This window comes from Cydia pomonella, chromosome 19 (assembly GCF_033807575.1).
Source record: "Cydia pomonella isolate Wapato2018A chromosome 19, ilCydPomo1, whole genome shotgun sequence".
Lineage (NCBI taxonomy): Eukaryota > Metazoa > Arthropoda > Insecta > Lepidoptera > Tortricidae > Cydia > Cydia pomonella.
The window spans coordinates 4,956,497-4,972,569 of NC_084721.1; the positions used below are offsets into that span (position 1 = coordinate 4,956,497).

The window sequence follows — 16,073 nt, forward strand, 5'->3', positions numbered from 1 at the left end:
ATCTGATCTCAAGCAAAGAACAAAGAGAACTGTCAGTAGTTGACTTGAATTGTAGGACTTAATAACTGCGGAGGAAGCAATACATACCTCCTTTGGGTTTTTTATATGGGTTTCGGTATCTTCCCCAGCATTTTTATTCATCAAACAGCGCTAGTAGTTCATTGTGTCGGATGTAGTCATATGATCTAGTTATAGTATAAAGGTTTTAATAAACTGGTAGTCACATCTAGTTGCTCCAGGGGCCGTGTGCAGTTGAGTTATGAGATTTGGCGTGCGCGACTAAAAGCCGCAGGCCGAAATTAGAAAACGTGCAGCCAATTCAACTCTTGCGTTGTTGATTCAAATGGCTCTCTGACTGATATTTATTGCCTGCAATCTATTGACGATTTTAGACGGCAATTTGGCGGTCAGTGAAGTCATTTTATTTACTGTCTTTAAAGCCTGCTGGTATAAATTGAGTTCAATTTCGAAAAAACTTTTTATCAAAATAGGAAAACCAAAGAAAAGTAGGCGAATTTACAATTATAATACCTACCATCACATACACAATGTTTTTCATCACACTTGTGAAGAAAACAATATTTAAAACAAAATAAATATTCAATAAGGTATCTATAATTTTACAGATATCGTCAGCCATTTCGTTTATTGTTTGACGTAAAGACATAAAGGCAGATACCTATTCGGCATATAACCTTTGAAAATTATGAAAATAATTATAAACAGTAAGTAAGTAAGTAAGTTTTCGCCTCCGCGCACCAGCACCCATATGTCTCCACAGCAAGGGGAACGAACAAGTACTTTGATAATCTCGAGTACTTGTCCCTCTTCAGGGACGCTGCCTGCTCAGCGGCTGCTCCTGCTGACCGCACAGTGCGGCCAAGGTACGTGGCGGCGAATGTGCTGACGCAGGTGGCGTCTCACAAAAGGCATTTACCTTTCTTCCACGGCACCAGAGTCAAACCGTCCGGCCTTTTGCCATCTGACCGACTAAGGCCCGGCGGCTCCAGCCCACATGGGACATTGGCTGACACCAGCGCCCTTCGAACAATGTCATTAAACGCGTAGTGCCGTGGGAACCTCCCCACGCACCGGAAACAGCTCAAAGCATGGTGCCCATTGCTCTCCACCATGGATGCATGGATCATGGATTTTTAAAGTACTTAGATATCTTTACGTGGGGAATTACGAGAATGCGGATGCATTCATGTATAGTTCGTGCTTTATATAGATCGTGTCATTCACGACGACGTGTGCTTTGACTCGTATTGCCATGTTATTAAAGGTTAAATTTGACAAATCTGCGCGTCATTGTGGATGGCACGATCTGTAGTTTTAAACTTTAAACATCATACAATAATAGCTACTGCTACTAGAGCATTTTGCCAATGTCTATTTATTTTGTAAAAAAAAACAAAAGTCTGCACGTATTTACTTAGTCCAGTGTCCATTTCATGCACAGCAGGTGCAATGGGAGACTACCTACATTGACACAAAGTGAATTTGATAAACATGCTAAACTTGGGCATGCGGTTTTTCAAGTCAAATAAGAATAAGTCCAGTTTATGTAACTTACACAGTTGATTTTTGATATTGATAACTATCTATTAATCCTTTAGTTTAGTAGTAGTCTTCTACCATACGAGACGCCAAACGGTAAAAAAAAACTATCTTAAAAGGATCTTTCATGTGACCTGGGAGTCTTAGCAAATGAATGAAGGAAAAAAAGAGTTGGCGGTGAAGCATAAAGATAACATTCAAATTACTACTATAAATAGACATAGAAGTTATTGTGGAAAAACGAGTGTTTGAAAAAAATAAACATCGTTAAATCTGTTATCGATAAGTCATATATTAATAATTTAAGAGATGTAAATTCTATTTGCTGTTAATTACCGAGAAATTTCAAGAATGAAAATTAATTACAAATCTTTACATATTTACTTCATTACATTTATTTTGTACTTAAAAATAAAAACATAAACCGTAGTATACAGTGCTAAAAGAACATGTTGTGTATTTTGCGGGTAGCTATCTTCACTTCATAAAATATAGGTATATAGATAACAGACATGTCGATATTTCATTTTTTCAAACACTTTTTTTGCCACAAACACTTCTATGTCCGACAGCCAGCGCACGTTCTAATCGCGATGTCAATGCAGAAATAGCAGCAAAGAATTATATCGTGGAAATTTACAGTGACTTCGCCCACATCAACGTTTCAACAGCAAGTCTATTGCAGTCGTCATACTAATGACCTTAAAGCTATTGTCCCCTAACAAAACCATAAAATGATAGTTACCAGCGGGAACAATTTGGAAGACACATGCGTGAATCTGTTTGCCAACGCTGTTGGTGCCGCGGCAGCTTAGCGTGCCGTAGTCGCGTTCACTCTGCGGCTTGTAGCTTAGCTCGCTCGTGCTGCCGTTGGCTGTGCCTGTTAATAAATACATAGGTACATTTAAAAGGGTTTCTCACATGACTTGGCCTAGTCCGAAGCAAAATTATCTTATGTAATAAAAGGGATTAAAGTTGCTGCTTACCTCTCGTTATTATTGAAGCCTAAGCCAGCAAAACCTTCTAGATCTGGCTGCGTAGCTAACGTTACAATCGTTAACGCTCCGTAGCGTAGCGTAGTCATTTCTCTCTATCACTCTTCCATACTCGTATTAGTGCGACTGTGACAGTTGCGTTTCGTTCGCCACAGAGCGTGAACAATATGCACCCTGCACCCTGGCACCGTCCCATGTCCCGAGCACCAAAGTTACCGCTGGCGCTGCGACATCCTCGGCCGAAAGCCTCAAGCGCCGCAAATATGCAGTACTAGGAAGCAGCTATATATGTTTGCGGCGTTTGGCGTTGAAACCTTTGGGCCATGGGGGCCAAGTGCGCGTCGGCTTTTTAAAGATTTGTCGGCGCGCCTAATAGAGGCCTCGGGCGACCAGAGGGCTGGCCACTATTTCGCACAGCGTATAAGTATCGCCATACAGCGGGGAAATACGGCCAGCCTTCTAGGCACCTTGCCCATTGACGGCTATTTGGGCCAAATTTTTTATCTTTAGTTTAAGTTGTTAGTAAGTTTTATTATGTATGTTTATTTCTTTGTTTTTGGATATTAAAAGTGTTAATAACAGAAAAAAAAATATTTAAATCCAAACATCGTTCAATATCATAATAATAAGTTTTTGGCAAAAATTTCATTTTTGGTACAAGCTTTTATCGCTGAATGTACTTTTCTTTCCACAGGCAACTAATACTCATCGAGTCAATTCTAAAAACCCCAAACACAATTAGGTTGCGTTGTTTTATCACAGAGTTCCTATGTCCACCTCTTGTCTCCATCATCAGATCAGCTCGATGGTACCATAATATTGCATTGTCACCCGACTTACATATGTACGCAAATTTTCAGCTCAATCGGAAACCGGGAAGTGGATCAAATTTAACTTGCAAGATTTGATTACAAACAGACAACGGTCAGGTGAAAGTAAATAAAAGCTTGTAAAAATCCAAACTGCCAGATTAGTTGAATAAACAACTGAACATTATTTTTGATCTTGTGATTAAAAGCGATTCTTACAAGTAAAATAATAAAGAAAACTTTCCACAGCAAGATATGAATATCAGTTTTAGGACAAACTAACTATCGAGGATGCCTCTGTTGGGATAGACGTACCAAACTTGGTAGGCGACACGTCGAGGCTCTCGCCGCTGTTGTTGAACTGCCAGAAGAAGGTGACATCGGGCGGGTTCGCGGTGACCGAACACCGCACTCGCAACGCTTCGTCCATCTGCGCTCCTAGTACTTGAGGCGACGGATGGGCGCATACTGGGGCATCTGATGAAGAAAATAAATTATTTACTACATCGGTATTGCATTATAGATGAGATAAATTTAGCTAGGGAACAAATAAAAATATGTTTTCTCAAACTAGCAAGCGAAATTTCCTACAGCCTTACCTAGGTCTGTAGAATAAGCTTCTTTTGTTTTAAATCGTCAAATTGTGACACAATCCGTATATTATCATGGTCATCTGCGTATCAGGTGATTTGCATATCTGACAGTATGCGTCGGATTCATGGATGGATTCGTAATTTGTTTTTAGCTGTGTAAATCTATGAATAAAACAAATTTTTAAATTTTTTTTCTTCATTGTTACTTTGAGAAAAGCACTATACAAATCTTGGTGAGAAACGGGATTGCCGGCCTGGCTACGCTCGGTCTATATCGACTTGGCCTGCAACCCTTCGTTTTCCGGCGTCTATAGTAATGTACTATTACTAAATATTTTGATTTCTGTTTTAAAGTACCACACTACATATAAATTGTAAACTGAAAAGAGTAAATGGTTGGTCAACGGTGCCTAGCCTTTCAAAAATTGTATATACTCGAGAATTTGGGACGGGTACCGGCGTGGCTGGGTGGCCTACTTATTGGCCAAGGGCGTTAGCCGCGTAACCTACGAGTAAAGCAGTTGGTTCAATCCGGCCTCGGCAACTGGAGAGATAGATAGATAGATAGATAGAATACTCTTTATTGGCACACCTCAGTAAAAATATACAAGAAAAATAAACCATTGATTAAATTTAGAGGCAGACAACAGGCAACAGGCAACAGGCCAGGAGTTTGGTCAATTCTCCTTTAGAATATGACATCTATTTTGAGTTCATAGATATTTACAACTAGGAACGGCATAATTTTTAATATAGTAAGTACTTCAAAAGTAAGAAAATCGCGAGACAAAGACAAATCACTAGATTATTGATTTAATCAAATGCCGTTTCAATAGGATAGCATAATAAACATTGGGAAATAATTATACTTCCTCTTTCCGAACAATTATTATCTTCAATCTTTTGGCGCACCCAATTAAAATGGAAAGAAAATGTAATTGAATTTCTTCTTAGCGCAAGAAACATTGTAGACGTGACTAGCAAGTGACAGATATTCCTTAGGCAGCTCTGGTCGTTGCTTCGTCATCAGAATGGATGATAATATATATAATATAACCTTGGATAATATACACAAATGAATTATATAGGTATTTATACTCTGCTTAAGGAATCTATGTACAGTTTTTTAAACGTGTAGGTACTGTGCTTTAATTATGTCCTCACACAATAGTATACTCAGCTATAAAACGCTTTGCATAAACTACATCGCCCCGGCAGGTAATAAAAAAAGGTTTAACCTATCGAGCTTGTACAATAACCGAAGCGTATAAAAAGCTACTCTTGTTTAACAAAAGCTAACAAGACCTATAAAATATGTAACTCAAGTAACCGTATGTTATTTCATAAACTCTCGTATATTTCTTTTATTATTATCTCACAAAATAACAAGCGCAAAAGCATTCCTGTTTCGACTAGAGTTTCATAAAAGCTAAATTACGAAGCTCAGATGCGTGGCTTGGTTTTCCCAAAGCGACGCGTTTCAATAACAAGAAGGAATGTAATAATTAACACAAAGACAAAGAGAGCCCGAATTCAGTTCGTTAAATCATAACAGAAGTTAGACGATATTATAAATTTTATCGTCCGACTGTTCCCCCCGAAACCGGCGCAGTCGGCGTCGTGATTCATTTATACACTTACAAAACTGCGCTCCCGCCTGCTTTAGATTTTCATTAAACTCTCAAATATTTGCTCACGTTAAAGCAACCCTCCCTACGAAGGATTAGTCGAATATGAAAATATATGTGATTAAGCTAACACCGGCACAGTTTAGCGATCGCGGCGCGAGTAAATCGCTACGAGGTTAAGATTTGTAACGGAGCAATACAAACAAATGTTCACGAGTACAAAGTGCGGAAGTGGAACAAACGAAGTAAGGTAACAAATAGCATTGGAACAAAGCGTACATTTGTCGTCGTTCAGATGGTCGTGCGCGGTGACGTTGACGGCGTAAATCTTCGCGGCTCCTACGCCCAATGATTGATGCTCACTCCCGCGGTTCCGCCGACACTCGGTTCACTCCGCGCCCTAATAGAACTTGCCCTGTTTGTTGCCACATTGATCAGAACTGCCAGTAAATTAATACCAAAGGATAATAGAGCTCGATATTGATTGATGGACTTGCGAGATAGTTCAATATCAACTTGTGATAAAGCAAAACTTGCCTAGGTACGAAGTTAGCAATGTTAGCATGAAATAGGTTAGCGAGGCCCTTGAAAGTGTCGTTTAGAATTTAAATTGATAGGCAGTGACCCATTTTGGGAGCGTATTGGTCGGTTTAGTAAGTAGAGGCCAGCACGGCGGGACAGGATCAATTACTCCTGTTTACCGAAAAGCGAATTATTCGTATCTCAATATATTCTCCTTTCAACCCGTTGACTGTAACTAATCTTTGTTTGGATCTCTTCGAGAATGATTGATTCTGCAGTCGGCGAAAGATTTAAGACCCGGTTTAAGATGGAACGGAATTTATTAGCACTCTGTTGACAATAGGGAACAAAAGATACTCCAATTTTGATCGGAAAAGTAATCTTTGTCTCAATTTACTTATCGGAGACTTAATTTTTAGGGTTCTTCCGGGGTTTGCGCAGTAAATCCCTATTGTTATCGCTATGTTGTCTGTCAGTTTATTAGGGGTTTTAATTGGTAATATAAATATTGGTGAACAATAGTTTGCATCTTTTAGGATGAAATTCGACTAGTTCACAACTTGTTCATCATTATCGCTGCTCCAGTTGAAGTCGTAACTAATAAATAATTGATTTGAATAATCGTGAAACAATAGTTTTAGTACCTACTGTAGCGGCCATAACGCAAGATCAGTGTCATGCACGATCTGTTGTGTAACAATGTAGAATTGCATCATATTATTAATATTGCTCCTACTACGCCGATTAATAACGTTTACGTGGCGTTGTTCATTAGCTTTGACATTTTTATTAAAACCGACTGACTATTAAATGTATTAATCTTCAAAGGAAGAGTCTAATCTTATTACACTTATTATTATTAGGCAAAAAGCGAAAGATTTGTACTTAATTTACTAAAATAACTTTGGGTATTTGGACTTGCTTCGTTGATTACATTTTTGCCTCATTATTGTTCCAAACTTAGGATGCTTCCTGAAATTAATCGCTTGCATTAAGACGGCAAGTTACTCGGTTTAACTTAATGAGATGTAAACGTTGCACCGATCTATCTATCTTGGCGAAACGTGGCTATTTGATAAACTTAAAATAGGTTAGGTACATACTTAGCTAGATATCAATCTAATTTTAGTTTAAGTATTCAAAGTGTAACTAAATAAAAAACCTAAAATTACCCATCGTATTCCTAACTCGCTCACTGCTAAACTAAGTTCATATCTCTACGTAGTAGCCGATAAAATAGTTTTGTTGAAACAAACGGTAGGTATTCAGATTTTAAATCTGTTAATACGATTGCTAAAGGTTTACTGGAAGAAATCCCTTAAAGGGATAAGTTCGCCTTTGTACTGCTTATCCTGTGCCATATTTATATTTTGTATTTTGTACAATAAAGAGATAATATACATACATATATACATGCTCGCATTTATAGTAATGTTGTTCACTAAATGCACTGTGAGTCTTGTCATGAGAATGCATTCAGCACCGAACGCCCGCTGTATGGTTGAAGTGGCGGGAAGTAACTGGTGTCATCTATGTCAAAAGAATGCCGGTCAAAGTAAAAGGTTTGATATATTATATAACAGCATTACGAGTATAAGGCCCGTACTGATGTATCGCAGCTAGACCTGGACAGTTACGCAAAAGGACGTGAATACCATTCAAGTTGCCGAAATGAAGATGCTGAGGTGGATGTGCGGCGTTAGCAGGCTCGGCAAAATCCGCAACGAGTAAGTGCGAGGCAGCATGGCCGTGCTTGACATCGCCGACAAAATGCAGAAGAATAGGCTGCGATGGTATGGCCACGTAAGAAGGAGACCACCAGACTACGTCGGAAATTTAGCACTACAACTTTCCATCCCCGGTAAAAGAGGCAGAAGTAAACCGAAATCATAATGGCAGGACGTAGTGCTAAAAGATGTGACTGAGTGCAAAGTATCCGAAAATGACGTCAAGCTTGGAAAAGAGAGAGAAAGTTGAAATTATCAAGAATACTAAAGTGAATATTATTGAGGCTTTGGTGTAGTGGTTAAGCGCTGAAAAGATTATATAGGGACTTATTTATATCCGTGTTCAAATATAAGCTCATATTGATGATTCTTCTGAAAAGTTAAGTTAATGTCCTAGTGTCCTCTAAAGTTGCAGGATATCTATGCAAGTTGGGAAAATCGAATTCAATATACGTGGCGGTGCTGGCAGCGTGCCAATATAAAGAAAGTTAGCGATGTCTTTATACGTTGTTTGTGACGGTTTGCAGTATTTTCGTAAACATTTTAATGTTTGCGGTTTTGTAAAGCAGTTGCTGCAAATGCAATGTTACAATAATTTACAAGTACCTACTTAAGTATTACTTACTATAAGGAATTGGTCAATATGGATACTTTAAATACGTCACATAACAAAATGATGAGAATTCGAGCATTTAAACTTGATTATATGTTAAGTAATAAATTATGGAAAATGGTAGTAGATAGAATCATACAAGTTCAGCAAAACATTTCACTAGACTGTTACCTACCTTAACGCAATTTTATTTTATTAACACTTCAGCAGGGCTAAGATGATCGCTGTTTTATCACGTGTCATCATACCTGTCACGTTGTAACAAGTATATAAGTGTGAAAGTGACGCATGACGTAACAAACGATAAAACTGGGACCATGATACCACCGCTGAAGAGTCTCAGATAGCCGTCAGTTTGACACTGGTATTTTTCTAAATCAAAAAGATCATGAAATCAAAACGACATAACGCCATTGCTGAGATATCCGAGAAAAGTACTTCAACGGTAAGTAAGTATTCAGATTTTAAAATGTTGTTGTATGATGTTGATGTTACCTATTTATGATACGGTCTTGATACGGCTCGCGGGTATCTCACGGCCAATGAGTGCAAGCGAGATACATATCTACGCACTACGAGTCATATTCATAATAGTGCATTTCGTGTGCACCAAATAAATACAAAAAAAGAGATCCTAGCACAGTTATGGAAACATTGTGCGCTAAACGCATAAATAATTTTAATTAAAAAAAAAACGCCCTAGCCATATTTTAATAACTCAATACCTAAACCGCCCCTGTCAGTATTCCTGCAGGACTAGTAGGACTGAATGTTGATAACGTTGACAATTATTAACACTAAAACCAACTCTCTGGCAGTTTTAAACCGACGGCGACGGTCGTATATATTCTGCTATGCTCACATTGTATGCTAAGATGCGTGGGCTGGCTGGGCGTCTCGCCGAGCGAGTTGGCGGCACGGCAGTTGTAATCACCGCCGTGGTCACGCGTCACCTTCTGCAGGACCAGAGATTTGGTGCTCACGATCACGCCTGACGTTAGGTTGTGGACCACTGGCTTGTCCTGGGAAAGAAAAACAGTAAATCATCATGAGTAGAGAACCACCGAGTACGCCGACTTCTTGCCGAAGGGTATTGTATTTCGAAGTAGGAGTAGTAAGAGCAAACGATTCAACGAAACTACGCTATTTTATCGTCAAAATAGTGTTTAGTTTTAGGGTTATGACATATATTTAATATGTATCTATAGTGCTCATAATATGGGCCTTATTGCCTGATTAATATTTTAAAATAAGTAAAAATAATAGGTAATTTTGAAATTATCCTTAAGATCGACTGCCTGCTTAAAATACGCTGACGGACTACTAACGCAATGGCATTACTCGTGTGCGTTTTTAACCACCGGTGTGATCGTTTGAACAGCAATGTGACCGAAACATTTTCCTCACTAGTTTTGATCACGGCAACTGGCCAAATAATGATTAAATTGAGATATACACGTATCCGTTCTTTGAAGGCTTTTCTACTTTAACCCACACTACTGTGTTAAGATTACACGAGTATTTTGAGCAAGCGGCATTTCATTCATTCATTATTTGTCAATGGCCGCGCAGGCGATCATTTGAAACTGGATTTTGTTGGTAGAAACTTGAGCTCATACTTAATGCGTAAAGAGTTAGGTACATAAGGTAAGATAAGGTTGAAAATTCAACTTACATTATGATACCAGGATATCCTATGCTCCCTCGGGTTGGCGCGGACGGAGCACTCAAAGTAGACGTCATCGCCCTCCTTGATGTCTAGGGGGTTGAGCGTGCTGCCGAGCGACAGCGACACCACGGGAGGATCTGTCAGATAAAAACAGTTGCATAACATGTCTCCAGGTTTACATACCAACTGGACATTTCGTTTAGGTAATTCAGTTGAAGTTCGAAACTTTAAATAACGTTATCTTATAATGGCAGCTTCTTTCTGTGGGGTGATTAGGTGTATTGAAAGTAAGATGTAAATTGAGTGTGATATCTCCATCGAATGATAAGTGATACAGGTAACAGTTATTTTATAAAAGATCAGGGTGAAACAAAAATGTTATCTGTTTGATGATAAGCGGTTACTGTAGATTTTTTTTTTTTATACTACGTCGGTGGCAAACAAGCATACGGCCTGCCTGATGGTAAGCAGTATCCGTAGCCTATGTACGCCTGCAACTCCAGAGGAGTTACATGCGCGTTGCCGACCCTAACCCCCTCCCACCCTCGTTGAGTCGCTTTTAACTACAAGGGTTTCATGTGCACATTGCCGGCTTTAGTAGACAAACAAGATTGACAAATAATGCGTGACAACCCGAAATCAAGCAAGAGAAGTCTTCAAAACCCCACAAATAATATAGACTTGATAATGAGTTTGGTTGTCTACCAATGACTTATAGTTGTGCCATTCTCCAGAACGTTCACCGTTTACTATGGGGAACATTCTAGCACGAGAACATTCCCCATACAAAAAAGAGAACATTCTTGAGAACGGCATAACTATCAATGGCCAATACTCCCGAAAATGAAATACAAAAAAAATAGACAAGACATTTTATAGATATCCTAGAATATAGAACAAATACTTGTTCCTAGTTAAATTCGCATCTCGGGCACTAAACTCGTTGGCATTTATCAAACACTGACACTGTTTGATCCAAGTTTATAACTAAAAATACTTGGGATTTAGTATTTTCTCGTCTTATGTATAATATTGTTATGAAGTACCGCGGGAAATCTTCTCACAAATCGGCACAACCGTTTCATTTGCCAGAAACTTAAGATTAAGAAGATTCATTATAACTTCAAAGACAATTCTGTTCCAAGATTTAATTCATTATTTTCAGCAGACTAAGTTTTGGAAATTCAGTTATTCAGGAGTGTGAAATTATTCATGCATATTATGCCTCACTTATCTTAGTCATCTAGGATAATTAGAAAGTTATGCACGGATCTAGAATGACGCTTCCGCTAAAAAATAATTAAAGTGTGCAAAAGGGAAGCAATCACGTAGGTATATGAACGTTTTATGAGTGCGAAAGAGGCAGACTACCATTGACAAATTGTGACCATTTTTGAAACACCTGAATGAAACAAAACGCAGTCGCAACGCAAGGTTTACGCGCAGAAAAATACGATAAGCTGTATTAAGGAGATATAGTGGGTGGTTACTATCTTGGAATATACTGTTGCCTAAGGGCATTTAACCAACCGGAGTCGCCTTTAAGAGCTCCTCATACTCACGTCATACTTATTGCATGGAATGTATGCAAATGTATGTACTTATACGGGTCTAGGTTTGTATAGAAAAGCAACCGTCCCTGTTAATTTTAAGGAAGTACTTCAAATTTCAACTTATAAGTTACAATATTTGAAGGACACATGTTGACCGTACAGTCACGTCTGAAATTATTGATACGAAAAAAGTGCCAACAATATGTATACACGACTTTATTGCCCTTATATTAAGGCAGTGTATACATATTTTTGGCACATTTCTCGTACCGATATTTTCAGACGTGACTGTACAGATCGTGTTATTTACGAAGACGCGTGCCTAGACTCCTATTGTCATGTTATTAAAGGTTAGATTCGACAAATCTGCGCGTCATCGTGGATGACACGAACTATATGCAGGGAAGCTAAATAAAAGTATGTAAAACGCCATAAGTATTTGTTATGTGAAAGTTTCGCCTATAATCATCCGAAGAACAGAGCCCCTGAGTATGATACTGTTGAACCTCACAAAGGCATCTGCTGAATCTGCGATTAATGATAGCCCCTAAAACTGTATATTTTTAGCGCCAGGCGATGGTGCCCGGGAGTGGCATTCGAAGATTAAACATCTGATCTTGTTTTGACTCTACATCTCCCCACACATATCGATGCGGAATTGGCAAAAGCTCATACAAAAAGCTTTTATTTCTACGCAATAAAAGCAAAAAAGACGGCGCTTGGCCGATGCCTTACGACGCAACGACGTCTTTTTCGCGTGATAGGTGTGGGAAGACCCTTACTCACAGTCTCAACTAACTCGCACTAATATACCTACAGGTGGGGCCTGAACAATACAGTATTAGGAATAAAAAAAAAGAATATTTTTCTACTCGTCGTCTGTAATGGTTGAATTAAGATTTCATATACCAAACTATTATTGCGTACTTTTCATGTATGGCATCCCATCTCAACTATAATATTTATTTCGATACGCTGTAGTCAACTGTAAAAAAAATTACCAATCACGTGCCGCCACGCTCCCATAGAAAAGACATAAACGGCGCGACGGGTGGGCGGACGCTGCTAGGGGGTTGCGCGTTTATGTCTTTTGTACCACATTTTTGTCTACTGAGAGACTTACCAATTTTTATGAATTATTTAGGTTTAATAGTAAAAAAAGTACTATTTTAGATGACTTGTAGAAAAAGTATTGTATACAATAGTGATATAATCAAGCTTTTCGATCTCGTACCTTACTAAGGCAACTCAGCAAGCTTTCTTGCCTCAACGCGGTACTCCACTAAAAAGCTTTATATTGTAATACAAATTTACATGCCACAGGTTTTGTTTTGAACATTGTATTAAAAATAGTTTTTTTTTGTTGGATCAAAATAATTTAATTTTGTTAACATTGACAACTGACAAAAACAGATTCAATTGAATTCAACTAAGGATTTTGACTTAAAAATTTCGGAAATAATATATTTTACGTTACGATCTTATAAGACGATCGTTTTATTGATTGTTGAGCATCTCAATCACGCCTTTCATTTTATTTCGCCTGCATTAATCAGCGTGAGCGATTTCCAAGGTCATTACAAAACAAAGTCAAAAGCGTAATAAACCGTTAAAATAGAACAATCCTCCGAAAATCTTGTACTTAAGTACGTATAGTTCGTGTCATCCACGATGACGTGCAGATTTGTCAAATTTAACCTTTAATAACATGACATACGAGTCAAGGCACGCGTCTTCGTGAATGACACGATCTATACACAGTACAACGTGAGGCGTATTCTGATTGTAACAACAGGTTATAAAGTTGATCTATACTCTGTATCTTTAGGTATTGAAATAAAAGTAAACAAAATCTACCCTCAAATGACTCCTTAAGCCAGTTGAGGGTAGATGAAAACATTACATGATCAAATAATGTAGGTTAAAGTCAGGTCGTTCAGTGACAGATCCAAGCAGTTTTGTATTTGGTCGGTAACCGACAAATGTTATAACTACCCGAAAATTTACAAATTGTTTATTTACTTTTAATTAAATACCTAAAGATACAGAGTAAAGATTTGTTATGGATTTATTCTGTCAGTTTCAAAAGTGACGTTTCTAGTTGAAGAAAAGTCAAATCATATCAAATCAAGAACATATTTTAAGTTTTAAAGATCGCGGGTAGGTTACCCTAGCGATTGCTCGCAAAATTCTGGAACTTGCTCGCAAATAGCTGGGTACTGCCAGTAAATCCTCGTGTTACGTCCCGAAGGACGATGAGCCTAAGGGATAAAATCTATACCGATGATACCTTTCGGAAAAGACAAGTGAATTATGAAAACTGATAGTCTCCTAACGAAGTAAAAAACATAAAACTACCTACGTACTTTACAATATAATAGTAACGGGTACATTTTTGCATCTTCTTCGTTACACTCTTAATACAGTGAAATTTTTACATACTATATAGGTACATACAATTTCATTTCTGTTACATGTTGTGATAACAGTTTTGAATGATTCACGAGAGGTATGGGCATTGTGAATTTCATCTCGCTCTGTGTGGTAGGGCACAGCACAGCGGATGTCATTCCAGATCTAGAGCAGAGCCCAACTGGGGAAGTACCTCCACCTTACAAAAATCGCAGCCAAATAACACTCGACCCTACTCATCCTGCCGGTGAGTAAGGTTGCCAGAGCTCAACGAGGGGGTTAGGGTCGGCAACGCGCATGTAACTCCTCTGGAGTTGCAGGCGTACATAGGCTACGGATACTGCTTACCATCAGGCAGACCGTACGCTTGTTTGCCACCGACGTAGTATAAAAAAAAATCACGTTTATTTTCACTAGACTTAACAACAACACACAACAACAAGATGCATGTAACTGCGTCGAAATATCGGGAGCTCAAAAAAAATATAAAAGGTAATCACCGTTTATATCACGGTCGATTTAAGTGTAGTTACATGATGCGATGATTAAATTTATTATATAAGGCAGTGTGACATGTATTTAGGACTTAATCAATATGTAAACCTCTTTGAGAGGTTTCTGGGAGAGACTAACGGCAAAAATTGAAGACAAAAAGGTACTTATACCAAATTATATGATATGCATCTGAGACTTCGAATATACCTGTAACAGGAGCAATATAACAGACTATATTATAGAAAAACTCGAAATTAATTATAACAAAGAAATAATGACAATAATGCATAAAAAAGTAATAATAATTCACATCTCTGCAATGCATGGTCAGGTGAAGTTGGTGCTGGGAATGGCTGCTCCGTCGTCAAACCCCGACAGTTTTGCTGCAGGTTTGAATTTGTGACGTGTGCCTCGTATGCACATACTGGTGGCTTGAATTATAGCAATGCAGACTATATTATTATTTGTCTCTGTTCAGAAAACTTACTTACGAAGAAATTGGTTATGTCCATATTGTTTTATCTAAGTAAACATAAAGGCGATAACGGAAAATCGAAAACACTAGCCACGTGTTTTCATTTAAGGAAAACGCATCAGACGATTACCTTTTAAAAGTAACTTTAAGAACATTTCTATGGCTACGCAAACTTTATAGGTACAGAGTCGTTATTTGTGAAAAAGTGAGAAAAATTGGTTTTATTGCGAGTGATCATTTTGTTTTGCTTCCCAAGTTGGAGAATTTCGCCACTTTGACAAACCATTTCGTAATAAGCGAGGAATTGCCAGAATTGTTAACGAGAGTCAATAAAGATCTTAAGGGGTCCACTGATTACTAGTTCACTGGACGTTATCGGCCTGTCAACTGACAGGCTATCGCAAAAGCTGAAGGGACCTACTGATTACCAGTTCACCGGACGATATCGGCCTGTCAACTGACAGGCTATCGCAAAAGCTGAAGGGGCCCACTGATTACCAGTTCACCGGACGATATCGGCCTGTCAACTGACAGGCTATCGCAAAAGCTGAAGGAGCCCACTGATTACCAGTTCACCGGACGATATCGGCCTGTCAACTGACAGGCTATCGCAAAAGCTGAAGGAGCCCACTGATTACCAGTTCACCGGACGATATCGGCCTGTCAACTGACAGGCTATCGCAAAAGCTGAAGGGGCCCACTGATTACCAGTTCACCGGACGATATCGGCCTGTCAACTGACAGGCTATCGCAAAAGCTGAAGGGGCCCACTGATTACCAGTTCACCGGACGATATCGGCCTGTCAACTGACAGGCTATCTCAAAAGCTGAAGGGGCCCACTGATTAATAGTTTGCCGGACGATATCGGCTTCGCAAAAGCTGACAATCGCGAATAACAGACAGGCCAATATCGTCCGGCGAACTGGTAATCAGTGGGTCCCTTTTTCACTCAACGTTATTTATTAAGAAGTATAGCCGATTGTGATTAAAAAATTAAGTGTGACGTCTATTCTAGTTTTTC

General features: G+C 38.7%; 1 protein-coding gene across 2 annotated transcripts in view; it reads right to left on the minus strand.

Moving 5' to 3' along the window:
• The window catches only part of LOC133528226 (hemicentin-1-like), a 189,280-nt gene that overhangs the window by 24,508 nt on the left and 148,699 nt on the right, over nucleotides 1-16,073 (minus strand). For both annotated transcript variants that reach the window (XM_061865505.1, XM_061865504.1), the window contains exons 9-12: nucleotides 10,123-10,253; nucleotides 9,310-9,469; nucleotides 3,680-3,841; nucleotides 2,306-2,440 (exon numbers count right to left, since the gene is read on the minus strand). In XM_061865505.1, coding sequence (XP_061721489.1) covers nucleotides 2,306-2,440; nucleotides 3,680-3,841; nucleotides 9,310-9,469; nucleotides 10,123-10,253 — 588 coding nt within the window. The remainder of the gene's footprint in view (nucleotides 1-2,305; nucleotides 2,441-3,679; nucleotides 3,842-9,309; nucleotides 9,470-10,122; nucleotides 10,254-16,073) is intronic.